A 27,720-nucleotide genomic window follows, 5' to 3' on the forward strand; every position below is an offset into this window, starting at 1 on the left:
GAGTGTCTGGGGAGAACCCATGACATGGAGAACATTCAAACTCCATGCAGGACGACCCTAGACTGGGACTCTGGAGGTGTGTTGCTGCAAGGCAACACTGTGCAACTGCACCACCGTGGATATAAGATATAAGATACATCTACTACTTTTTTAAACTTTTTTTTCAGGACTCTTTTTCTACATCTCTGATTTATATTGCGATTGAAAGTTATTGAGCTTGTGATGTTGGATGTCAGTATTATTCCACAATTACCTATGACTGTTAAGGACATGAGCAGTCCTTTGAAACTCAAACTGATTTGGCCTTCATGTGTATCCACACATGTTCTTAACCTTTGACTTGCTCTCTCTGCACTCACTCTTAGACCCCTCCTGTTTTCTCCATGTCTTTCTTCGCACCCCAAACACGCTTGAGAGTCCCCCTGAGGCTCTGAAGTCCTGTTCCCCTCGTTCTCCGCAGCTAAATATAGGCTGCGGAGCCATCTGCAAGAATGATTTTGTTCCTTTAATATCGCCATCAGCGATTTCGACCGGCCAAGAGAGACTTCTCCACCCCGGCTTAATGACCCCCTTTCCATTCCGTATTCACACTCCTAACCTCAGCCTCCTCCTCCCCGTCTTGACATCAACACTCCTACCGCACCCCCCTGCAAATCCCCACCAATCCTCCCCCCCCAACCGAACCTTTCTGCAAGATCTGGTATCTGAGTGTTGCTTTGCACTTTCCGGGACCTGAGTCCAGTCATACGTGGGGTCAGAGGCACTAAGGGATTTGTACCTTTTTGTTTGAGATCAATATCTTCCTCTCTGTTTGATATTTATAGGTCCTTCTCTCCTCACAGGATTACAACAGAATCCCGGTGAGTGGATCTAAACCTGTTGGTGTGCTTTTTTTTCCTTTCTTTCTTTTTCTGTAGATTACTCGACTGAACCTGCAGCCTTTCAACTCTGGATGTTGCATAGTGGCAAAAAAAAAAAAGGTTTTCCCAAACATAAGCTACACAGGCTATTCGGCTAATGATGGCGGGGGAAATAGATTTCTTTGTAAAGCCTTAAAAAGCTAAATAAAGAGCTGAATGTGCTGACTGTTACAGAAGTTTTATATAGTGTTATCAGAGCCGACCTTAGAGGTGGGCACCAAATCTCCACAGCTCTCCTGCCATGAAATTATAGCACTGCATCAAAAATCCTCCTCATTAACAAGCACCCCAGTTCTGACTCTTGTGAGTCCCAAACGGGCACTTCCAGCTGATTTTCTGGAGGTGTGCTTTGTGTTCTTCGGAGTTTGCTTCAAGCCCGTTTGATAGCCTTATGACGCCATTGCATGTCGCTAAAATGTCTTGGCTGGAAATGGCTTTTAAAAATAGCCGCAGCGGGTTCAGTTACAGCCAGTAGATGTGATGTGATGTTTTGCCACTTAACATGGACCTTAAAGAAGATGTTTATGGCTGAGTTTGCAGACATTTAGAATCAAATCTGCATGTGAAATGTAAAGTAAGGTACATATGATGAAGTAAGATGCTTATTAGAGGATGGGTCGCGTGGTAAGGCTGGAAAGTGATGTTCATGAGCTTCAGGTGGGAAAGGCCTTGCCATACGAAACCGCGGACAGTATTCCTGCGTTTTTACCTGCAGACAAACCTGACGAGAGGTTCCTCGGTGAACCTCGGCGTACTTCCGTTGGCTCTGTCAGATGTGAGAAAAGATCTAGTATCCCCAAAACAAAAGCTGGAGCACAGATTGAGCTAAATGTTTCTTTTGAGGGGGAAGACGTGCGTCCCACGCAAGGAACCCAGAGCCTCTGACACTTCCTGTGAGTGTGAAGAATTAGGGGGACATGTGTTGTCTGCAGGTGTGTTACATTGATCTCCTTTGAGCTTGCAGGGGTTGGCGGTAGGCTATGGTGTTAATGATCCTAAGTTATGCTCAGAAGCTGGTGGAGATCAGTCGTAAATTAAGACCATTTCTAACCCTCCTCGTCTCCTCAGAACCGTTTTGAAGCTCTTTTTATTTTTCTTGCCTAGTAAATTTCAAATGCAGGAATGCTGTCCTGCATTTCTGTACCCGCGGGTAACGTTCTATGGTTTCTCCCTCTCCCTCCAGCCATGCCTCTGGGAACACCTGCCCCCCTAAACAAGCGGAAAAAGCCCTCCAAGATCATAACCGACCTATCGCATATCAGTCAGGATGGTAAGGCTGACGTAAAATGATGTGACTATGAAATTACCGCTACTCAGTAAAAGCCTTTCGGGATGTGAAACGGGTGTACACAGGCACAGAAGAGGGTTGTACACTGCAGATGATGTGCTGTCAAACAATATTAAAGCCTTAAAAACTTTGTTTCAGTCTAATTCTAACTCTTCTCCAGGACTTCTTCCGTTCTTTACAGTCATTTCACAGTATAAAACAAAGATGCTCTAAGAATTTAGATAGGCAGGGTTGGAAGTGGGACACAAACAAGGACAGAAACAGGACATAATGGAGGAAAGAAGGACCGAAATGGTCGAACAAGGAAGGAAACAATGACAAGACAGAAGGAAGAAGGAAGAGAAGAAGGAATGAGAGAGGTTTTAATGAAAAAATAACACCGAGACTTCATGGAAGAACAGAATGACGACACAGAGGAAAAAGACACAAAAAGGATAAGAAGAAAGTGAACAAGTGACAGAACAAGGGCAGAAGGAAAGGACACAAGGAAGGAAGAAGAAAATGACAAGAGAGACAAAGGAAGGAAGCCATTATATAAGGAAGGAGCAACACAAGGAAAAACAGAAGGATGCAAAGAGGGAAGGACAGAAGGACATTGAACAAAGTCTCAAAATAAACCTATTTTTCATGATCTCACTTTCATTTTCAAAACTTTTCCAGACTTCATAGGCAACCTGGCCTCTATATGTTTTAAATAATAATATTGTAAAAATGTAATGAACGTTGGTAAAAATGTTAACTGTATTACAAAAGAAAATGATGTACAGCATAATTAATTAAACTGACATCCTAAAATAAGCCTTAGTAATAATAATAATAATAATAATAATAATAAAACGGAAGAAGTAATTATAATAATAATAATAATTTATTCAACATTTGTTATTTCTTTTGCAATTTGTTTTTATATTTATCTTTTAAAATTGTCCAAGTATTTAGAATTTACTGGTTATATGATTTGTAATTCTTATTGATTGATTGATTCATTCATTCCTTCATTCATTCATTCATTCATTGCAAAATATTGACTGATAAGATGCAAGCACTAAAATGATTCACAAATGCTGTCGGAAAAAAACAACTACCAAGTAAATTTAGGGTGGCTGTTGCTCAACTGAAACCATTCCCGTTTCCACATCTTCTGTAGAGTTTGAGCTGGAGCCGGAGGCATCCGAGTTCGATCTGGGAACAAAGATCAGGACTCCCAAAGAGATCATGCTGGAGGAGCTTTCCCTGATGAAGAACCGAGGCTCCAAGATGTTCAAGATGCGGCAGCAGAGAGTCGAGAAGTTCATCTACGAGAACAACCCAGATGTTTTCACCACCAACTCGATGGTGAGGCAAAACCAGAAACAGAGGATCTTTGTGTTCATTTCAATTAAACATTGATGCAGTTTATAATTCATACAACATATTGAAATCTCTATGAATCTTAAAAAGAAAAAGAAAGGTCCCACGCCTGTATTATTCTTATAAGCTTTTAGTTTAAGTAACATTAAGTAATTTTCTAAGGGCTTGAAATTAACATTCCCAAAGTTAACCAAGACTGTCCAGATTATTACGTGTGTTCATGATGATTTTCATTTTCTATATTTTTTTGATTAGATTCCAACTGAATGTGTTACGAAATACTTAGAAAGTGCAGCATCACTAATGACTCTGTCCTCCTGCACTTTGTGTTCTCCATATTCATCGAACTCTCATTTTTCAGGACGACTTCCAGAAGTTTGTTCCATCTTTGGGGGGTCAGGTGGGAGGTCAGTTTATCAATGTCGGAGGGCACCATGTAAGCAAAGAGACTAGACATCTGTATTTAGGAGCTACACCTATGGAAGGAGGAGCACCGGTGCCTCCCCCCAAGCCCGGAAGCAAAGGAGCAGGAGGAGCAGGAGGAGCAGGAGGTGCAGGAGAAGGAGGACTGGCAGGAGTCGACAAAGGCATCAAAGGAGAAGCAACGTGGTCATCCTCAAAAGGTTGATACATTTTGTTTGCATTAAAGAATTGTTGATACAAACTTTTTTTCCCAAACAGGCAATTCCTTCCAAAATGTTGATACGTCTTCAAATGTTTCAAGTTGTGTCACTTTACAGTTGGCTTTTATTTATTTATGTATTTAGTTATTTTTCTTTGATTTATTTATTTTGCCGTTGCTCCATAAAGGCCAGTTTTTCAAATTTTCCCATCTGAGCTGTAGATTTATGCAGCTCTTCCAGAGTTAACATGAGCGCCTCAGCTGCTCCTCTAAGCGATGCTCTGTCAGGTGCGGTGGACAGCCATGTTTTGGTCTTGACTCTGTTTTTGGTTTTTTTTTGCTAATATTCTCTATGAAACCTGTGAGGCCTTCACTAAACAGCTGGATTTAGACTGACTAAACTACACACAAGCAGATTCTATGTACTTAATAGCGTACTTCTGGAGATAATTAGTTTCACTGCACTAGAGTTAGCAGGGCTAAATATAAACGCACAGCACAGTTTCCAATTTGATGTTCAAAAACTCAACAATTTTTTGTGTTTGTCATTAAGTAAAACATATTTAAGTTTGCGGTTGTAATGTGTCAAGATATGAGAAACTTCGAGGGATACGAGGACTTTTGCCAGGCACTGTACGTGAAAATGCTTACATGCATTTTTCCACAAGAAAAATAATTGTTTCTGATTTTAAAAAATAATAAAATTTAATTATTATTATTTTATTGATTGAGATGTATGTTTTTTTATGCAGGAGCTGGAAAAGACGGCAAGGGTAAGACGCTGGTTGTTGTAAAGACGTATATCTCACCGTGGGAGAAGGCCATGAAGGGTGACCAGGGCCTACTAGCCACTCTAAAATCTGAAATGCCTGGCCCCATTGAGCGAAAAGACTTGCCCAAATACAAAAGCTTCAACAGGTGGTTCCCTCAATACTAATTATTATTATTATTAAACTATATCTTTGTGTTGCTTTGTGACGACAAGCTGTCGCATTAATCTATCTCTTCTCGTCTGGCTAGGATGGCGATGCCGTACGGCGGCTTTGATAAGGCCAACCAGCTCATGAAATTCCAGTTGCCAGAAACCGAGGTGACCAAAGAGGAGCCTGAACCCGCGGTGGTGTACCAACACGACATCAGCTGCCGTCCCTCCTTCAACCGTACCCCCATCGGCTGGGTGACCAGCAACGAGCCCAGCAGCATCCACATGGAGACGGATGCCGTGCCCTTCGACGGAGAAACAGACGAGCTGTGAAAACCCGATGCTGTGATTGCGATTACTTCCACGTTAGCCTGACTGTATGGATTAAGTTTAGCATGCACACACACACACACACACGCGCGCGCGCTGTAGGTGAGCTAAAAGGGGTTTTGTAGAACTGATCAAACTGAGAGACTCGGTGTGAATAACAGAAAGTGTAAATGCTCGTCATTTTCTCTGTATTGAGTTGCAAAGGAAAAGCCGCAGACGCTACTGAGAGATAAAACGTCGACTGTCAAGCCTAAATGATGAAACTGGCGGAAAAGAGAAACTTATGGATGGAGATTGAGATTTCACCTATGTGATGTCTATGTGTGCTCCCTCAATGTTAAAATGTTTCTTCACTTGTTACTTCCCTTTGCCTTTTTTGTTGTTGTTGTTGTTATTATTGTTAAAAACCTATTCTGTGTGGTGGTATGGACACAGCCTGCAATGCTGTCTGATTTGGATTGTAAGCTTTTGTTGAACCCTAGTGAAGCAACATCATTTTTGCCAAAATAAACCCTCCTCTTGTTGAGCGATGAAAAGAAAACTTAAATCCATTTTGTGGACTTAACAAACAATTTCCACTGTTCTTTAGAGAAGTTGATTCAGACAGGGAGCTTTGAACTTGAAGGCATAATCAATCACACTCTGGAATTTAAAAAAGTTAACTTTAATTTCAATTTGTTTGTTTAGCGGGGAAATATATATATATATATATATATATAAATCAATGTTAAAAAATAAATTTAAAAAAGAGACACCATGTATGGTAAGACAGGTTATAACAAAGTTTAGGAAAAAAACTACCTGTAAGAGAGCTGTAGGAAACATCTATTAAATGAAATCTATATGCCAATTAGTTGGAAATGAAATATAGACTTTCTAAAAGAGCTTTGGAGAAGGAAATAACAGAACTTATCCCCCTGGAAAAGGGGAGGGTAAATCAATAATTAAGAAAAAACTAATATAAACAAGACAATATGCAATGGAGGTAAGAAAGGAAGAAAACTAACGACAAACATTTACAAAGAAAATATTTATGGAGAAAGAAAACAGGAGGGAAGGTGTAACAACGACAAGATTGAGAGTTGGTCATAGCTACTTAAACGAATCTTTATTTATTTAATAGTGAAATTGAAAAGTACAACAACAGAGAATGAGGGAAAAAGTAAATAAAATACAGAATGGAGTCTAAAAGGAATTTTAGGAACAGAAAGGGATAAAAGCAATCAGGATTATAAATAAGATATTTTCATTTTTACATATCAAATGAACACAGAAATTAGTAGTTGCAGGCTATGAGGTTGTACAGTAGGGGGCAGTGTGCCTCTGTGGAGTTGTTTGCAATCCGACAATAAAACAAAAGAAGAAGAACGCGCTGCTGCTCAGAGTTGATGTTGTGGAACCACTTTATAACAGAGCAGTAGTTTATCAATGGCCAGTTATGAAGTTAATACGGTAATTTCATAACTCAGTCTGCCTGCAGCTCACGGAGTGAACAGCTAAATTAGTTTGTGGAGGCTTCCGGGTTCAGTTAGCAATGCGAAAACAATGTAAATTTTTATACAAACATTAAGGTATCACAGGTATTTTTCAAAACATAAAATAGCAGCACCGAACGAAACCTCCCAGTTCGGAATGCTGGAGCTATTAAAACCTTTGTGGAAGGTATTTAAAAGATTTACGGTAAGTAGGACACTTTTACAAGCTTTCTGCGGTTTTAAATGATTTACTAGTGAAAAACAGGAAATATGGTGTTTAGTTTATTTAAAATCCTTTTCATATTTGAAAAGGACGTATTATTATTCATAAAGGGATTTTTGGTGTTTTAGATTTTTGTTTTACAACTCATATTCACAAATAGTCACAATTCAAATATGTTTGTGGGCTGAAGTTAATATTTTAATGCTGTATTTACTTCTGGATTTGTTCTAAAGACACAGAAAGCAAGTTGACGAACACCAGTTAATATAAAAAAAATTATGAAATAGTCATTTTGATTACAATATTCGTATTTTCTTCAATATTTAATGATAGTTTTTTGATTCATGTACTGCTCGTTTCAGTGGCAAAGTAATTCGCAGTGCTTTACAGTAAAATAAAGGATCAGAAGTTAATAAAATCACATTAAAAACAAGAGAACGTCAAATGAAAAAGTGAAAGATTCATTTTTAAATGAATAAAAATGAGCTGCTAAAATTAATTTGACATTGGGGAAATTGTCTTAAACAGCAATGTTTTCAGTTTTGATTTGAAGGAACCAGCAGGTTCTGCACAGCCTCAAGCTGAGGAGCAAAGATACTAAATGCTGCTTTTACTGGTTTAGTTCTGATCCAAGCAGGTTTGTGAAACGCGCAGGAAGGCAATGGTCAGGTTAAATCTACATGGGTTAAACTTGAGATGTTTTTGAGCTTTAAACAATTATTGCCTCACAGACTAGAACTAAACTGAGCCTGATCTTGAGCCTGTCCTTTAGCCTACTAGGTTGACCCTCACTGAACTGGCAGTTGCTGTGTTGCAAAGAAATATTTGGATAAATCGGACTAAATCTGTGTATCGGACTCCCTCCGTTTCAGAGGCATTACAGTAGAGTGACGTTACCCGATGCCATCCCAGCTGTCACCGCTGCCATGGCCTGAGATTTTTGTCTACTGGCTGCTCTCTTTGGGCTCTCATTTTTACTCTTTTTACCAGCTGCACAAGTTCTCCAAAGGTAAAGTAGACAGCAGTTGTTACATTGGATTCGATGAAATAAGAATAAGAAAAATGTCACTGTTCTCCTCTGATTTCCGCCTCAGAGCATGAAGCTGGTTTACAGAGAGAGTTCCAGTTGGAAAATGGCCTTTTTAAGAGCTTCAAAAGGGTAAGTTAAGATGTGAATTTTAAAAACACCACTACTCCATGCACAGGGGGGTAGTGGTGATTCGAAGGGGTTGTGAAAAAGAATGCCTCTTGATTTTATTTTTTTCTGTCTAGTCATTATTTAATCACAAACCTTAATTTGATCTCACAGACAAACACAAGGTAGCACATAATTTGTAAAGGGCATTGAAAAGATTAGTTTCATTTTCTTTACTGATTAAAATCTAAGTTGCTTGGAAATGTATTCTGACCATCTGTATCAATAGGCTACTTTGTAAAGCCACTTTCTCTGCAGTTATAAAACAAAATGCATTGAAGTGAATGTAACAAGGGAAAATGTAAAGAGTTCAAGGGATATAAATCCTCAATATTAAATATCTGATTATAATGTTAAATAATAAAACACAAGTCCCTCTCTGTATTAGTCCAGTAATATAAGACCAGTGTGAGAGAGGCTTATATTTGATGAAGTTGATTATTATTATTTATATATATATTTTTTAAATAAAGGACCCGTCTGACTTTGAGTGGAGTTTCTGGACTGAGTGGGCCAAAAAGTCTTTACTGTGGACTCTAGTCGGTCATGGCGTATTATCAAGATTGGCGGCCATTTTTCACCCCAAGGTGAGGTGATCCCACGGTACACTTAAAGCAAATAGAGTATGTTGAAAGGTAGCTGTATTTTTTTTGTCTCGGCAGCTTAAGGTGCTTGCGCTCACAATGTTCGACTTCTTGGCAGCCAGCAGCTTGCTGGGCTTTAAGGGTGTGGGGGTTCTGCTTCTACAGCTGTCCGTTGCCTTCTCAGTGGCCCAGCTGCGAAAGCCTTCTTTGGCGTGGATCACTAACCTTCTGCTGCTCTCCACAATTCACATTCAGCCACTGCAAGACATCCAGGTGAGCTGTGTGTCCCACACTGTAGCTTTTTCCTAATGTTTGAGGTGTTTTGTTTGTTTGTGTTTATGCCATAAATAACATCAAGATAATTACAATTATATTGATTTTGGCTGAGTGGAGGTGTAGATTAAAACAAAAATGCACGTCAGTTGTCAAATCAGAAGCTAAGACATTTAATGAATCTTTTTTCTGTCTTTTTTTTACCCGGAACAGCATTTCCACGTTTTTTTTTATTTTCACTGACTGTTATACCCCCAAAGAACACAAGAGGGCAGAATATACTAGGAAGATGTTGAACCACTGAGGCTTTCCTCTTCGGTTTTGTTGAATTTCTTTGGCGCACCCTTCCTCACTCTGAGCCTTATTGCAGTCTGAATTGATTGACTTCAACATTTTATGATATTTTACGGCTGGAAACACAATATCTGAACTAGCAAGCCATGCTACAGTGAAAAATATTTATGATTTAATTATGAAAACAATAGCTTGGTACTGAAGTTAAACAAAGCGACACAGATCTAAAGAAACTCCTCAGTTAAAGATAAATTTGTAAAGAGATGCCCTAACTTTTAAACTTCTCCTTTTGAGAAGCACATACAATAAATGTACTGTAAGACTTTCATCACAATTGCCAGAGAATGTGAACCCTTGTGTTACTCAGAGAGGCTGGTACAGCACAGAGGAGGAGTACTACCTGCTACTTTTCAGCGTTGCCGTCTGTGGCCTGCGATTCATCAGCTTCAGCCTGGAGCACTGCTGGAGCCCTTTAGAGTGCAGTCGAGTCGCGCATCTCTTCTGGCTGTTTTCATACACCTTCTATCATCCTTTCTTCTACAACGGACCCATTATCACTTTCAAAGCCTACGCTGAGCAGGTGAGGGTAAAATTGCCTCTTCTGGTGTTGCAATACAGGCTCGGGGTTCTGGTTTTAAAACCACTAAAACAAATTTTGGTTGCAGTTGAGCCATTTCTCATCTCTTTATATCGTGAACCTTTTATAATCTTTAAACGTGCGCTTTATAAATACGTTTTGTTTAGATACAATATGCTGCAAAATCATTTTCATGTTTATCTTTTGAGCTTCTTCTACATTTCGTCACATTACAACCACAGCGCATTTTATTGGGATTTTGTTACTGACCTATGGGTGGACGATACTGACTTAGGGTTTTATCATGATATTTTGTGGTACCATTATAAAAAAGATTAAAATGATGATTAAATAAAAAGCTTTTTTAGGAACCTGTGTGACTCTGACTGCATGGTACAGCATTCATTTTACCACTAACACAAATATTGATCTTGAAAAACATTTCCATTTGGGATATGTTTCTTCAGGACACCATTTACTTAAAGAAGTGATTAATAACACTAACCCCCAAACTATAACTGCATTTAATCATATTTTTGCATTTACTGATTCTTATTGATGCCGGGTAGTTGATGATAAAAACAACATTTCCAGTAACACAGTTTGGGTTTTTTAACTTCATTAATTGGAATTTATTGGGACAACAATAAATCAAAATTCTTGTATAAGAAATTCTTCACGATAAATGATTCAATAAATGCCCAGCATTACAGCAAAACCAATAAATAAAAGTGAACCTAAACAGTTGAGCTGGGAGATCAATACATAGATACAATTTTCTGCTAAATCATTTACTTGAATATTTTTCCTCTTTTTCCATGTTGTGTCACATTACAACCACATACTTGAATGCATTTTATTGGAGTTTTGTGAATCAGTCAATCAATCAAGTTTATTTGTACAGCACATTTAAGCAACAAGGCATTTTAAAGGGCTTTACGTCATAAAAACATTTAAAAAATCCCATCTTACAGTAAGAAATTTGAAACCAGTAACAAATGTTGCATTTTGTAGAGTGCCATCATTAAGACATCAATACAAGTATGTTTGCCACAATTTGGTTTCACAAATTGTGAAGCCAATTGTGAAGAATATGGAAAAGGATCTGTGTACACTCCTCTGTACTCTGACACCACTCAATAAAAAAAATAACAGTTCCTCCAACCGGCTGATGAACATGTCGAAATATTAAAAAAAGACGTTCCATTCCACTGAAAACCCCAACATGTGTCTCATATGTTTAACCTTCCCTCCTTCAGTATGTGCTTCCTGTCTCTCCACTGCCAGATGAGGAAGTCGGCCGACGAGAACAGCGGGGAGGAATCTGTCTTTGGCTACGTGCTGGTCAGATCAGTCCGGGTCATTCTGTGGTGGATCCTGGCAGAATACATGATCCATGTCATGTACATGCACTCCATCCACTCTAATGAGACCTACATAGAATTGCTTCCTCCCTGGGCTTTGGGTAAGACTTTCCACTCAGAGCTTGTTGTGTTTCATCGCAGCTAAAACGAGGTGTTATATCCAACACGTTCCTCCCACAGAAGACATATGTTGAACAATATATAGAGATTATATCTGCAGAAGACTGCTATCTGCTATTACACATTTACTAATTATCTGTGATTTATGATTTTATTAATCTGATGTGGGCGGCTTTGCTTTGACAGCCGGTCATCAGCTCATTCATTCAGACATTTTCATTTTTGCTTGGGCTGAAACGATTAATCATGACGAATCGATTTATTGAAATGACCGTCAACTAATTTAGCTGTCGATTCACTGGAGTATACAGACGCAAAAAAGAGCCATTTGCAAAAAAGAACAACACTTGCAGAACAACACCCTATCACGTGGATAAGGGATTCACATGGTTCCAGTAATTAAGGCAAAGCTGTACAAAAATATACACATTTTGCATTAAGATAAAAAAATAACGCCTTTTTCTGTAAATATTCTATTCACCCAGTTCAAATTCTGTAAAAAGAATCCTATTGAGCGCCTTTTCCCATCCAATTATTGATTGGTTAATCTAAAATTGTAATCAACAGATGCTGTGTTGATGTTAAGTCAAGTGGAAAGGCCTGTGAGCTTTTCACATGTTGATGTTAAAACATTTTTTTTTTCAGCTGCAGATGCATCTTTTACTACAAATGATGAAGCATACACTAAAGGAATGCTGTGTTATTGCAGTTTAGGTAACAAAATGTTCATTTTGTTATTTTAAAAAGGGATGACATTATTTGTTTATTTTCATCTTTTAATGCATTTCTAATTTTGTCCAAGAAATCCATAAGTGGTTAAGTGAAAAATCTGCAGAATCTGCCAATTTTTCCTCCGATTAATCAATAAACCATGAGGTTTATTGACAGAATAACCGTTAACTGAAGTAATGGTTTTTGCTTTCAATTATCTTTTTCTTCCAAGTTGTCAAAACCAAGGAGTTTATTTTAAATGTTAGATACGCTAATTCGTAATCAATAATTTAGCAGCTGTTTAATCACAGCAGTGAATCATGTTAAACCAAGTTAAAGTGCAGCTATTAATCTCCTGCTGTTGCTCCTCTGTTACATTCTCTAAATGGACGACTACTCATTGTTGTCTCTGTAGAATCTGAAATGATTTTTAGCTCCGTGTCTCCTGTCTGCCTCAGGGGGTCTGGCCCTGGCTCTGGTCCAGTTCTTCTACGTGAAGTATCTGGTGCTGTTTGGGCTTCCGTCCATGCTCGCCACTTTGGACGGCCTGGTCCCCCCGAGGCTCCCGCGCTGCGTCAGCGTCATGCACAGCTTCACAGGGATGTGGAGGTGAGAGCGCTCATTGTCAAGTGAGTAACGGGGGGCATCTTCATGTTAGAGGCTGGACTAAAACCCGGGACCTTTGAGGAGGAAAAAAAGGGAACTCTGACGCAAAATAGCTTTAAAGTGCAACTCTCTGCGTTAGCAGTCAGGTCCAGACTGGCCTGAGAAAATTGTCTCATCTTGAGTCATTACCTACAAGAGGACAAAGGGTCATCCTCACATCAGCAGCAGTGTGTCTCTGTGTGTGCTTCACACTATAATGGTTTGTTTACTGGGACCAATTCACTGAATTTTTTTTTTTTTTTTTTTTCAAACTAAAAACAAAATAACATCAGCATATGTCAAACTACAAAGTAAATCAGAAGACTTAAATTACAGATTTTAAATTTTTAAAGAGGGAATTTAAAAAACATATTCTTATTTTGCCTTTTGAACATCATTAGCATTTATTTAAGCATTATTGTAAGATGGAGAAGACATTGGAAACAGTGTGAACTTGATTTGCATAATTCTCTGGTTATACTGAAATGGGTTTGGCACGTCAATACATTTGTGATCTAAAAATCCTGCAATTCTTTATGGAATTCTGTGTTTAGTTTGAAGGTGTCACATCAGCACTGCCAGGTTTTGAAACATAATGCTAACTGCTAAGCTCCATTTTGTGAGGTTGTTTTTGCCAGTGGCTTCCAGATGCAATGCACCAAGTGGGTGAAATATTGATGAAGGAGGTCTACCTCAAAATTTGTTCAACTTTACTTCAGATCGTCAAAAGTAGACGGCTGTAACTTGGATGCAAGTTGATGTTCCGAGAAGACAATGACAAAAATTTTAAATAACGGCGTCGGAAAGCCGTTACGTAAATACTATTTACAGAAAAATGAACGGTTTCTGATTGAAAACCAGAAAAACATCCAGTTTAAAACTTTCTCTGCCGATTCTGCCACAAGGAGCGGTCATGTATCCAGCTAGAGTTATGGCAGAAGCTCAGTCAGAGATTAGTAGTGGTGCATTTATTTATAAATGTATAAATTTGAGTCTTCTGCCAGCAACTGAATGTTAAGCCACAACATTTACCAGACAAATACCACCTAATATTTTTAGGTGTTCTTGCTACAGAAGAGATCATCCCTGTTTTATGCTGAAGGGGTCACAATTGCTCAAGTTAATTGAGAGTCAACAAGTGGTGCCTCTCACATGTGCATTATTCTGCATACATAAAGACAGAAGACAATTAAATATGAAGGAAACATTAAAGAGGATTCTGTTATGTTATGTCATGTTTTTTTTGTGACATGACACTATTTGTGTTTAGCATCTAATCTCTGAAAATTTAACCACTTGAGATTGGTCTATGCCTGTTAATATGGTTTCAAAGTTTATTATTTGGTTCAGCTTTTCTAAGGATCTGCTAATTTTGCAGGATTCTGTTGTTAAATTCAACCTGTTTGAGTGTAAGTTGGCTAAATAAATAAATAAAGCTTCCTATAATCCCCAATGAAGCTGACAACTGTACTTCTCTCCAAATGCAGCTAAATTTAAACCTGGTTTTATTTGTCAGAAAGCTTCAGAATTTAGCAACTCAGCTTGAGTTTTACCTGATGGCCACTTGCTTACTGCAATAAGTCCAGTCAGCCTTTAGATTTGCTCACGTTTCAGATGCATACATTGTTGCTCCTGAATGTAATTAACCATGAGTAATGCCTCCTTAACTGTGAGCTAATAAAGTGGAGACAGGATGTGTTTGGCTTTGCATGATAAAATGTCCTCTCTGCAGCAGTCAGAGCCGATGTGCTGACGCCGATGCACTCCAATCCGGCTCTTATGTGCTGAGCTGGTCGATGCCGGCGACATTGATAGAATGCATAAAGCTGTCGGCCGACACCATCAAAAATCCAGTTTCAGTTTATAGACGCTGCCAGATCTAATCTTTGTTATGACAAAGCGCCGGCTCACAAACACTCGACACCGGACAGTCTGGCTACAGCACAAGGTTTACGTCGTTGGAAGCCCAGCGTTCAGGTGTTTTTAACTTTGTGTTTTTTTTATTTTTACGTACAGTGTACAGTGTCCTTAAATCGTCTTAAATTCGTTTGTCTAAAATTAAGGCCTTAAAATTACTTAATAAAAGAAAACATGTTAGCTACAGGTCTTAAATTTGTAGGTAGGGCTATTTAATGTAGTTTTTGTTATCCTCAAACTTTTTCTGTCAAGCAAAATTTTGAGTCACACACAAACATTTTCATTGCATTCTATGACTTGAGGTGGTTAAGGCGGCTAGAAACTAGCTGCTAATATTCCCCTGCTATCTAACAAGCTAGCAGGGGACACAAAGCTAGCTAGCAATCTAGCTAACTTGCTAGCTAGCGTTTTGGTGTCTATCCTGGATAAATGCAAATTTATCTCCAGTTGGCTGGCGCTACTTCTGCTGCCAATCAATACAAGGCTTGGTGTAAAAAAAAATTAAGCTTGGCACTGTGGGGGTTCAGGCTGAAGAGAGCCATATGCAGTGTGAGAAGCACTAAGTTCACAGTTTTTGCTATGCTTGATTGTAATGCAGCAAGTTCCCCCTACCATTCTATAGTGTTTTTTTTTGGGGGGGGTTAAATTTCATTCTAGGCGAAATTAACAAAAAGTTCTAAAAAGATTTAAATTCGACTTGCTGAAACCTGCAGATATGCAAATGTGGGCCTGAAATATCCATTTGTTTTCTGCCTCAGGCACTTTGATGAGGGGCTGTATCGATGGCTTATCAGGTAAGAGACTCTTCATCACCGCTGGACTGACTAATTCACATGTTGATGCTCACTAAAGATGTGAGGCGCTGTCTATATCAAAATATCTCCGTCTGCTTTTATTGCTTTATGATCGCCAGCAGTTTTGCCTTGTGCTCATTACTCACTGCGCTCTAAAGAGCGCATTTCCTGTGGGACACTGAGCTTGGCAGCGGAACAACCGTTTGAAAAAGCATGCCGCTCGCATGCTGCCTGCTCACGTGTTTCAGTACGACAGAGCCGGATGCTGTATTTCCACGCGCGCTTGCTTTCTTATGTTCATGTGGCGGCGAGCGTTTCCACTGTCGCCTTTCTGCTCCCGCACCGTGAAGAGAGGCTGTCTTGTTTAATGTGTGCGTGTAATTGGAGGAGTTTGTAGATTTCTCACTCTCACTTTGGACAACACACATTATTACTCGCTTTTTCTTTTAATGATGCACACTCGGCTGGGTCCGGCCTGCTGGGAGTTGGTGGTCTGCTTGTTAGACGCACATTTCTGCGTTACAGTGACTCTACTGCTGCACGGTTGTCAGAACACAAAAAAAAAAAAGTCTGTGAAAGTGGTGTTTATTTTTTGCTATTTTTTTTCCTCTTTAGTCTGTTTGACACATACACTAAGGTCTGTTTTTCACGTTGTTACAGCCTAGCAAACTTGTTAAAGTAGCTCTAATTCATCCGCTCAAAGTCCCTTCCATTTTAATTGCAAACATACGTGTTTCCATTTTAAACAAAGCCCTCTGGAAATGGGTTTTCTTCTGCTTAATGGCATCTCGCTCAATTATCCTTCTGTAGATGCGAGATGATACCCGTGACACAATACCTCGACGGTTCCTCTTCTGAAGATGTTTTAATGCAGTTCCAAAAAAATTCTGCCGATGTCGTCTGAAGAGGGCTGGATGAGCGTGTAGGTGTTAAACGGTGTGCTCCACATGAGTCACTGGCACCTCGTCTCCCTGGGCAGCTAAGTGCCTCATTCTTTGCCATTGCATTATGCTTTCCAGGCCTCTGTGCCACCAGGTATCAAGTACAGCTGAAAAAGAAAAAAGAAAGCTCTTCAGGGGTGATTGATTGAGTTATTACATTTTCAACAGAGGATGGACATTCGATCCTGCAAATAATTTTTTTTGTAAAAATATTTATATTGGACTGTAGGTTGTTCACTTTACCTGTTTCTAAACCAAGTATGTCATCTGAGAATCTGATAAAACGGCTCTAGAGTTTTTTAGGCTCCTTTTTCTTTGCCATATGTGAACAAAATCCATCACAAAGGACCTGAAATGGAGCCACTTTTCAGAACAAAATATAATCAAAAATGGTTATAATTCACTGCATTTGTTGGCAACAAATGGTACAGTAGAAATATTATATTGTCTTTTCCTGGGTGTTTATGTGACAAGTTGTAGTTGATTAGTATATAAAAGATGTCATAGTTCCTATGAGCTTCCTCATTTAAAGGGACGGCAATATGTATTTTCCAGGCATGTAGTGCCATTTTAAAGCACAATCGAGTGACTGTGTTACCTTCAGTTGTTGAAAAAATGCTGTACATATCAAACATGACTTAATAGAAATTTAACGCCTTAAAATTGGGTCTCTGTCTCTTTAAGAAGCTCCTTCTCTTTCTGATTCTCCGTCTTTAGCACCTTGTCACAACAATGCTTCTCATTATGCAGTTTACAGCTGTTCTTAGGAGCATTGCACTAAGTAGTTTATATGGTGAGCTCTGCAAATATTTGCTAATTGTCACGCTCCAAGTGACGGAATAGCATTTTAACATCATAAAAAGCTCAAAAAAGTAGATTTTTACACAATATAACCCCTTTAAAAAATAAATCAAATGCAACGCAGATACTAAAGCTGTCCAGTTCAATGACAATCCCTAAAAGTCATAAAAAGACACTGATTAACTTGTATAAAAATCTAACCTCCTTTCTTTTCTGGGTTACATCAAAACAAACCGTCCCCTCCAGTTTGGGAGAGCCAAGCGGTGTCACCTCCTCTCAGGGCCTGCAGATCTGTCAGTCAGCCGAGGCTGTGGTCTCCTTAAAGAGTACACGGAGAAGCAGACATTTATGGGTCAGGTCTTTCTGCCCCGTTGCCCCATAATATTTCACAGTTCACCAGCTGGGAAATATTGGCCTCACAGCATGAACCTCATTTCTAATAAAACGCTGAGAAACGCACCGAAAACAAACTAATACAAACCTAACGGTACTCGATAAAGACATTATATGATTTTTATGAGAATCAGCATATAACGCAGTATGATTATTCAACATGGAAAAACTTGCTAAAAGGTTAAATAGGTTCTGACTGGAAAATCAGGCTAATAGTTCCAACTCAATTATTGTAAATATGAATTTGAAATTCAACTTTGTTGCTGAAACCAATAAACATGGAAAATAAAAACTAATGTGACCCACCAGACCGACTACTGAAACTTTAGGGTTTTTTTAGTGTTTATGTCAGCATTTACTAATGTGAACTGAATGCCTCTTATTCTGAATGCCTCTTATCTTCTACTATCTTCTATTAATAATCTGATACTTCTTATCCTGAATTTCCCCATGGTTAATCTAAAAATGGATATTTCTATTATTAATGAAGCGTCGACTGTTTTAACGGCAAATCCTCCGAGTGCAGCCGCACATCACTGGTCTGGTTCTCTTCTTCCTCTGTGTTTAGTCTGATGATATTCACCGAAGCTGTAATCCAGAGCAACGGTGACATGTTCTAGTGCAGCACACCACTTTACCTGCGACCGGACAATATAAATACTATTCGTGTCTTGTTTAAAACGAGGTCAGGCCTGGTTTAAGCATGCACTGACTTTTCTCTGGGTAAACTTATGAAGCCAGAGTTCCCCATTTTAAGGCTTGTAGAAACGGCGGCAACAGCAGGAGCAAGAAAAACACGTTTTCACAAAACTGTATAGACAGTGACTCAAAACCAGACTGGGGTGCACGCAAATGCTTTTAGTTATTTTATTACACAGTCACTCAAATCCTGTTTTTCTTCTGGAGAGCAGACTGTAAGAAATTATAGGATAGCCCTGAAAACATCTGCATACTAGAAACTTTTCCTTTCTGCAAAACTCTTATTATTATATTGCACACACTGTTTGTTGTTGAGCATGCTGGAAAAATTCCCTATGAAATTTGTTGTAATTTATATTTTGCAGATGTTTAGAGTTAAAACCTATCAGAAAAATGATTTACAGTAACAATAACAATTACAATCAACCCATATGTCTTGACTTTTTCCTCTTCTCTTCTGACATCTCAACAAAATATGCATCTTGTTTGACCACCAAGGACAGCGGGAGACCATCCAACTGGCCAAATATAAGAACTCGACATGAATAGTGTTAATGTATGGCACTGAAAATGCAAGTTCTGGCCAAATGTTTAATTCAAAGCAGCACTTTGCCATTTTATATGTTGGGCAGTTCTAGTTACTTGGCACCCTGTGCTGCGGTGATGAGGTTTTGGCAGCGCTTGCAGATAAAACACTGGGTTATCTGGTCCTTTCATATTGAAGTGTTTTTTGTGTTTTATCATTTTTCAGCTGCTCCTAAGCTTCTGTGTGTGTTTTTGTTCGGCGTCAGAATGAATTTTGTTGACCTAATCCTCGTTTTGAACAATGAAAGTAACTGCCGTGGCGTCCGGCAGATTCAGGAAGAACCCGTCCCAGTTCTTGATCACCATTTATATCGTCCTTTTTCCTACCGACGGTGCAGCCATAATGACAAAGCACTCCTCCTGTCTGATGGCTCGCTCCATAAAGCCTGACAGCACATTATTTGAACCTCCTACATTAAGTGTATTGGTGTTACATAACGGTGATTAGTCGGGCGGTCCTGTATGTCTTAAAAATGATCATATTTTAACTAACATCTGTTTACAGCGCCTATCTGTCCAATTAAATCGCCGATGATGAGCCGACGCCGAGCGTGTTCAGGTATCCGGTTTTCTTGGGTCCTGACGCTCTCCATCTGTTTTTGCTCCGACTTTCATCCGGCAATATGGCCGAGCTGGCCGCTCTATTTAGGGCTCAGAAAATGCTGGCTCATCTTTCACAAACATTGATTAGCCACAGGGAGGCTGAGATAATTAGTTTCCAGCGCGGGCGCACGCCGCACACACACACACACACACAGCGAGATGTTTGTTGAGTGTGTCGGAGTGGTGTGTCGCGCTTTTCAGGCTCTGGCAGCTCCTCGCGGGACAGATGAGGTGCTCCCGGTATATGAAGCCATTTGTCACCGATTGGTGTTGCATTATGCACATAAAGTGGGGCTATCCCGGGAGCATGGCTTCTATTTTTACACCGCATACAGTTCAGTCTCATGCATGAATTATGCACTAAATTTTTAATGTTTGATAAAATACCACAACATAAATACTGCTTTTTCATCTAACTGCACGTCTTGTTTATTACCCCAAAGGGCAAACTTACCCGTGGAAGAAAGGGTAAGAAAAACAATAGAACAGCAAATCTGTGTCAAGGCTTTGGTGTGAAGCTCAGGTTTTCTATTTTTGGATTCATTAACACAGTCGGCTGTGTTGTTAACGTCTTGGCAGGGATTTCTCTTCCCTGGAGTGCTGCTGTGCTTTCAGTGGACATTAGAGCCACATTTGACTGTATGAAATGAAAAGAAATCGTGAAAATGACACGACGGTTTCTGTGTCGGGGCTTCCTCACAATTCAGCGCATCGTTCCGCCTGTTATTGCCAGCAGAGATTTCATCATTCGAGGTATAATAGCATTTTTTTTCTAACTTCTGGAATGTTTGGAAATTGAACAAATGCTTCAAAATGTCCAAAGTAAAATGAAACGATGATTTTCTCCAAAACAACTGAAAGTTGCAGAGCCGCCTCACTCTGCATCACTGGAAATCTATGTTTATAGTATAATGCAGCTCATCTCCTTTTTTCTTTTATAAAACGGATTTGCCACTAGTAGTATTTTTTTGCACTCCTCAAAATATAAAAACACATCATATTCACACGCATTATATATTTGTACCTATCCAAAAAAATAGTAAAAATAGTATGAGAGATGAGGTTTTCTTCCACCGACTATAATTAGTCATTACAAGTGTCTGGGTGTATTCACAAGAGTAAGTAGACATTTCTGCAAACTCTTCAGATTTCTTACAGTCAGTCAGCATTTTCAAGTCTATCATGTTCCTTGACAGACAGGTTGAATGATCAAAAAGGAGAAAACAGAGCGACATGAGGTGCTACCTGGTGTAGTAGTAGAGCGAGCGCTTTGTACACACAGCCATCCTGCATTTGATTCCCGACCCAGGAAGATTTGCTGCCTGTCTTTCCCCTTTTCTCTCATCAATAAAAGCCTCTAGTGCTGAAAAAAATCTTCAAGGTGGGATATTATGTAAAATCAATATTTTTGAGGTTTATATTATGTTCTAATGTTATCCCATCATCCAAAACATACCTGGAAAGTTGCTTTGATTCTTTCATTCGTATTTGAGAAATCCTTGTATCTCCCATGGCAACCATTCGGGGATGTCTATACGTTTGCTCTCACAAAGCTCCGCCCATTTCCACAAAACTCCTCCTTGGAGTTGTAGTCTCCAAGCTGATCTTCCACCTCACAGAGCGACCCTTCCCCCACTCAGCTCCTCCAAACTAGCAGCAGCAGCAATTAGCAAACGTCTGCTGAGCTTATCGTACAAACTACTTTTGAGTCCAACACACCTAAAATGGTTGTAAATGGCTGAATAGAAAGCGATTGTTGTGATGGCACGCTGAAGACGGAGTATCGGAATGAGCATCAGATTCTTTCAAGGCAATAAATTGCGAAGTCAAATTTCTTTTAAATCATGTTTTGATATATTTAGCATTTTTATAGCGATTGAAGGTAATATAATCACTTGGTTGTGCTATAAAATGGCAATATGTCCCTGGAAAGGACAACACACACAACAGCAACTTTGCTATGCTACATTTAGCCTTTCTTTTCACATGAAAGCAGCAGCCTGGCTGCTCAGGAAATGCTTTTTGTTTTTAAATGGCTTTACTTTTAAATCATTTGTCTGACGGCAAGAATAGTAAACTTTCCACAGTAATAACTTCCACTCCGAAGATTACTGAAGTTATTGAAGCTTTGCTGACACTGATAAGGAAAATGTTGAAATTTTTATTTCCTCACCGCCAGCTGATATCTTGGTGCATGTCTAATTTTTATTCACGTTTGTTGTCACATCTGTAATATTCCCAGTATTTTCTCTTGTGAAACCCTTTAGTTTTCCTTTTTATTTTTCCCAGATACATCTACGTGCCTCTGGGTGGTTCCCGCCACGGTCCTCTCTCCAAAGTGTTTTCCACCGGCGTCGCCTTTGCGTTCGTCTGCTTCTGGCACGGCGGCCAGGACTACCTGCGGTACTGGGCCCTGATGAACTGGGCCGGCGTTCTGGTGGAAAACGCCATCAGAGCTCTCTTTGCCTCATCCCGCCTTCACTCCGTAGTTGTGAGTTTCTAATCAAGGCGTTAAATTCCAGCTGTGCAGCAGCAGCAGCAGCTCCAACAGATCAAATTTCTCCACTTATTTTACAAGGGAGGAAATTATTAGCAACGTAAGTCGTGTTATTACATTTAATAAAGCAGACTGTTGATCGGCTTTACAGAGCGCAGACAGCAGACGAACCCATTGGGCCTCGTCTAATTGGCACGACATCACTGTGAGCCGTTTGCATTCCATTAACGGGAATTTCTTCGCCGGCTTCCTTTGGGAGTCGGCTCATCCTCAAAATAGTCCTAAACTCTGATGGGGCGCCGTGTGATCCTCCCAGTTTATGGTCACATGGATCATTTGTTTCGGCTTTTTGGGTTCTCTCGCAGACTTAACAACGAGAACGTCTCGTGGTCTTGCTTATTTATTTACTGATTTCCCAGGAGCAGAATTTCTCCTTGGCGATGCGAAGGCGCTGCGCCGCCCTCCTCTGCGCCTTCTCGACGGCCATGCTCATCCTGTCTAATCTGGTGTTCCTCGGGGGGACGCACGTGGGCAGAATCTTCTGGAAGCGCGTCTTCATTCAGGGTAAATTGCACCTCCACAGACATTGCATGTTTTAATCCCACCGTGGTGTTGGGGTGATTTTTAGATTATCAGTACGGAATCTTTGTTTATAGGAGTCGGAGACGGCCCTGAGCTAGATGTGAATTAAAATCATAAAACTGTTTGACGTGGTGCTGCTTTATGCTCAGTCTAATATTTATCCACACAGGTGCACAGAATAGCCTCCCGCTACTTTGAGCAAAGACCCGAAACTAACAATTAGAGTCGTGAACGTCGGAGGGGCACATCTGCTTCGTGGATGTACCAGGGCCTATTTTGCTCCCTGCGGTTGTATTTGGTCCATTTGGTACCTAAAGAGAGATGGCAGGCCTTCCTGAAGCCTGTCCATTAATGATAAGCAGTCTAATGTGCATTCACTGCTGGGCCAGGTGCTAGGGTGGGGATTCAGAGCGGAAAATTCAACCCTTCGCCTCAAGAAGTTTGATTATTTTAAACCTTTCACGTGTTTAGGCTTTAGAAGACACTAAACCTATTAGTGACGTAATAAAGCCTCTAAATGTTTGATGCAGATTTTTAAAAACTGTGTTTCTTGGTGTAAATTTCAGAATTTTAAAAATGCTTATCAGTACTTCGCACATTCCTTATACTGCGTGTCAAACTTGAGGCCATTGGGCCGAATCTGTCCCGCCGTGGCCATTTCTGTGGCCCTCAAGACGCTGGAAGGCCACATAAGTAGAACTTCAAGACAGCAGTTGTGTGCTTAAATGTTATTGAATATATCAAACCAAATCAGTTTTTATGCATCTACATTATGTTGATGTGAAAAGAAGTTTTTGTAAAATTATAGAATTTTAAGAATAACTCACTAAAAGCCGTGTATCTGCAGTTTAACGGGTGGTTTTTGTCAGTGCGTTTGGCGCTTTGAGGACATTCACAGTCTTAATGGGATGCAAAATGAAAATATACTGATAATTATGATGAAATGCAGCAATAGGAACCACAACTTAAATATGCACAATATTTAAAACTTGATTAAAATAAAAATACTTATTATTTTCCATATTGTGAAAATCATTTTTTTTTTATGTTACAGGTTTCTTTCTAGTAAAGATCAGAGAAATATAGCTATGGTGTGACAATATTTTCCTGGTGTGAAAACTTTTTGTAGGTCATTTTTGTAATTAAATATCTGTCAAAATGTCACTGTCATGATAGTAATATATGAGCCAGATGATCGGTAAAAATCAAGCTCCTCTGCCTACTTTTTATAGATCTGCTGTCATCTGCTCCTGGTCAGAACCAACCAATCAGAGGCAGGAGGAGAGCCTTAGTGCTGTCAATCATGCTCTTCTACGCTCCCCCTTGCTATCACCGCAGCTAATTCTCAACAAGGAAGCTGGCCGTGAATGGCAAGGCTAGTTAGCATAGCCACCAATAATGGCGGATGAATAGTTTTCCTGTAACATTAAGTTGTTTCTCCGCCTTTAGCACATTGAGCAGCGTGTACACAAGGTTTATTAACAGCTCTAAGAGCCTCCTCCTGGCTCTGATTGGTTGCTTCTGTACCTTTAATTCAGTTGTTTACTTATTTTTTACCATCTGATTAAAGTTTTGAATTAATACCCCAATAACAGCTTCAAAGAAAGAAATGAGAAATCTGAAATGTTGACATGAAAAATCAGTAAGACGCAGCCTGCAGGCAGCCTCTGCTGACGTGTTGCTTGTTATAATTTTCTCTCGCTTTGCATCGCCGCACATGACTTCCACCTCGCGCTCCTTCTGCCATCGGATTAAAAATAAATAAATAAATCTATAAAAAATTGCAGAGTAAGTGTGAAGATGCTTTGTCGCCACCATTTTGCAGACCTCAGATAAAGGTCATATTCCAGTCGCGAGATAAGTTGTGTTGTGACAGTAATAAATTGCTGGAAAGCTTATAGGAAATGGTGTCTTGCCTTCTTCTTCCTGCTCTGTTTTGAACTACTGTAGAGTTAAAAAGTAAAATAAAATAAAGTAAAACAAAACCACTCGTGTTTGGAAAATTTTTCTCTTCTGAATTATTCGGATTGTTGGAAATAATTTCAGAATCCACTCGGGTGATTTAGGACTACAATAGACGTACCCGCCGCCTGCCGCGCGTCCGACGTGTTCTCAAAAAAAAATCATGGAACCATCTGCTTAGTAACCTTTCTGCTTTTCTTCTTCTGCTCTGAATGTAACTGATCCAGCATATTTCATGCCCTCTGGTGTCGACCAGGAGGATGGGGAGGATAGTTTGATTACCATGAGATCAATGCTTTTAAATCAACTCGACTGGGATTTTCACTTGTTCTGGCAGCGGCGTAATTGCTCTCTGACCTCTCTGGGTGAAGTCTGCAATTTCCTACCTGCACTGTGCGTCTAAAGTTGTTCTTGTTGCCCGTCTCTGTGAGCCGAGCCCATGAACAGAGTGTGCATTTCTTCCGTGTCCCCTTGGGGGAAGGACTCTAACGTTACAGTCAGTGTGAAGGGCTGCTATGATTCTTCCAGAGGGCAGAATGATTATTAAATTTCTGCTGGCCCAAACGAAAGCTGTTTTGACAGTTCATCGGTGTACGCCTAATGAAATATTGGCAGTAAGATTTATTCCCTTGGTATACAGACTGTCTGCACAACAGTCCATCAAATAGCATCTGGAGATTATTGTCTGGAGCAAAAATGATGAACTAATTGACATTCAGCTCAACTCCAGCAATGAGATGAGAATCTCTGTTATTTATTTATTTTTTTGTAGAGCGTGCATACGTTTGGCCCATGTTTAGAGAATTAAAACAACAGTAGATGTACTTTACTGGTTTTCTTTAGTATTTTGTTCTGGAGACTGAGATGACCATGAGAGACGGTTTATTTTGAGTCTGGGGAAAAGTTTCTTTGTCGATTTTCTCACATGGTTTGGATCACTATCCTGCTGAAAGACCCAAAGATGACCCATTTTCACCTCGCCATACCAGATTTAAAACCTCCTGGTATTTCAAAAAGCTCAAGGCAACAAATGTGTCTTCCACTGCCTTTTTTTATTTATTCATTCTTGAAAAAGAAAACTGCAGTTTGAAAGGGTGTTATAGCAAATCCAAATATTACTGTTGTGTTATCCACTACCTGACCCTTCCTCATGTTTAACAAAGTTTGATTTGGAAACCGGAGTTTCAATGGTTGGCTACAACCTGATATGTAGAAGGCATCAAAAGTTTTGTAAAAATTGTCTATGATTCAACATAACATTTTATGAACGAGCCGCAAATTTGCTTACGCTAAGTCAAATAAAAGTTAGAAAGTACTTTTCAGTTGAAAAATAAAATATGGTGTGAATTACTTTCTTGTTACTTGCTAAGCAATAAATTGAACATTCAACAACACACAAGGAAGGAAAAAATAACAAATTTTTGGTCCAATAAAAAGGGTCTCTGATGTTTGTCTTAATAAAAGAAAAGTGTTGTTTTCTATTTAGTTGGTGTAAAGAAACTTTCAGCAAAAATAGCTCCTGTATTTAGCCAAGTTTAATAACACCAAATATGTATTTTCTGTAAAAAAGTAACGTATGTATGACCCTGCTTGCTACGTCATTAAGAAGAGTTACATTTTCCATTGAAAATGTCATTCTGAAAATCACAAAAAGCGTCCATCTGCATTATCTCCATTTGCTGCAGGGCCAAGTTTGGAACCACTCAAAACAATTCTGACTTTAGCGCAGTTATTAAAGGATTGTTACGATTATTGTACCTTTATTGGTCCTGCTAGCGCATCTCCGTAAAAACAATTATGCTTAAGCACTGAATACATTTACTCAAATTTTAATGTGACATTTTACAACTGCATAGTTTTTTTTACCCTTATTTTCCAGAATTATGCTCAATGTTCACCTCTATTTCCAAGTAAAAGATAAAACTTAGTGAAAATAAAACGTCTTCTCCTCATTCTCCTGTTTTAACTGTTCGCTGTAGAGAAGTGGCTGACAGCTCAGCTGAGCTTTAAGCAGCTCATGTGTATGTGAATTAGATTTTGACATGAATAGAAGAGAATAGACCCTTGAAAAGCATTGTGGGTGCAGGTGCAGGTTACTGAGATAATTTGGACGGAGGCCAGCATGGGAGGACGCGCAGCCGGCCGTCCTTACCTGCTGCCTGCGCTCCAACCTCTAAGAATTGGCTATAAATAGCAAAACAGGAACAAAAACGCGTTATTGCGCCTGAATGAACTGAATATAAGTTGAGCTGATTAGCATTTATTTATGTTGAGGAGGAAATTATACAAACAGATCTGATAAGTCGTCGTGAATGTAATCACCAGACGTAACGAGTGCGTTGCTTCTCGTTTCAGGGTGGTCCACCGTCGCTCCGCCGATGCTCACCTTCCTCTACTGCTTTGCTCAGGTTGGACTTGAGCGAACTTCTTCCCCACCGTGAGTCACCTTGACTTCCTGGAAAACTGAGAATCCCTGCTGCCGGACAAGCAGGACAACCCGTTGGCCGCGGAGCTGCGGCGACCTGACCCGACAGCCACGCCGAGTGTCCAAAACACAGCCCAAGTTCTGCTGCAGAGCTGCACCGCAAAGCAAAAAAAAAAAAAAAATGCTGGACCCCAGAGTCCGTCTTCATTGTACGGCTTTGATAAGATATTGCTCAGTGGTGCAGTAAATCGGAGAAGTGCAATGTTTACTGCTAAAAACCGCTGGTCAGTCAGACTTCAGAGGGCAGCAGCAGAAACCTGACCCAGGCTCTGTTCTATACACATTTAATCAGGATGTAGCAGACATGTGAAATCACAGTAAAGTATTGGTTATTTTTCTTCTACATTACAGACACGATGGGAAAAGAAAACGTCCCCAAACTCACCTGTCATTTATATAGATATGAGTTTGTTTCTGGTAAGAACTGCTGAAAATGTATAACTATCAATGTTCCAAATGGCAATGTTCATAATTTTAATAAAGATTAACATTTTTAAAAAAGCTATTTTTGCTGTTTTACTAATAGTTTTTACATGTTCAAATGACAAGACAAATGAAAAGCGGATTT

The 27,720-nt window shown here is 39.6% G+C and overlaps 2 protein-coding genes across 4 annotated transcripts; both read left to right on the forward strand.

Moving 5' to 3' along the window:
* Nucleotides 1–665: 665 nt before the first annotated feature.
* Nucleotides 666–5,792, forward strand: myoz1a (myozenin 1a). Of its 2 annotated transcripts, none has more exons than XM_032552926.1 (6): nucleotides 666–860; nucleotides 2,104–2,190; nucleotides 3,356–3,543; nucleotides 3,920–4,181; nucleotides 4,933–5,098; nucleotides 5,201–5,792. In XM_032552926.1, exons 2-6 carry the CDS (start codon nucleotides 2,106–2,108, stop codon nucleotides 5,433–5,435), a joined length of 936 nt encoding a protein of 311 aa, XP_032408817.1. In that variant the 5' UTR covers nucleotides 666–860; nucleotides 2,104–2,105; the 3' UTR covers nucleotides 5,436–5,792. The 2 variants fall into 2 exon arrangements, with proteins under 2 accessions (XP_032408817.1, XP_032408818.1); XM_032552927.1 differs by lacking the exon at nucleotides 666–860 and adding an exon at nucleotides 1,190–1,262.
* A 288-nt stretch (nucleotides 5,793–6,080) lies between these two features.
* On the forward strand, nucleotides 6,081–27,657 carry hhat (hedgehog acyltransferase). 2 transcript variants are annotated; one of them, XM_032552924.1, is made up of 12 exons: nucleotides 6,081–7,112; nucleotides 8,003–8,139; nucleotides 8,225–8,289; nucleotides 8,799–8,912; nucleotides 8,988–9,182; nucleotides 9,844–10,056; nucleotides 11,341–11,518; nucleotides 12,707–12,857; nucleotides 15,569–15,604; nucleotides 21,916–22,117; nucleotides 22,543–22,687; nucleotides 27,023–27,657. In XM_032552924.1, exons 2-12 carry the CDS (start codon nucleotides 8,031–8,033, stop codon nucleotides 27,106–27,108), a joined length of 1,494 nt encoding a protein of 497 aa, XP_032408815.1. In that variant the 5' UTR covers nucleotides 6,081–7,112; nucleotides 8,003–8,030; the 3' UTR covers nucleotides 27,109–27,657. The 2 variants fall into 2 exon arrangements, with proteins under 2 accessions (XP_032408815.1, XP_032408816.1); XM_032552925.1 differs by lacking the exon at nucleotides 21,916–22,117.
* Nucleotides 27,658–27,720: the final 63 nt, after the last annotated feature.

Source organism: Xiphophorus hellerii, chromosome 22 (genome assembly GCF_003331165.1).
Source record: "Xiphophorus hellerii strain 12219 chromosome 22, Xiphophorus_hellerii-4.1, whole genome shotgun sequence".
NCBI lineage: Eukaryota > Metazoa > Chordata > Actinopteri > Cyprinodontiformes > Poeciliidae > Xiphophorus > Xiphophorus hellerii.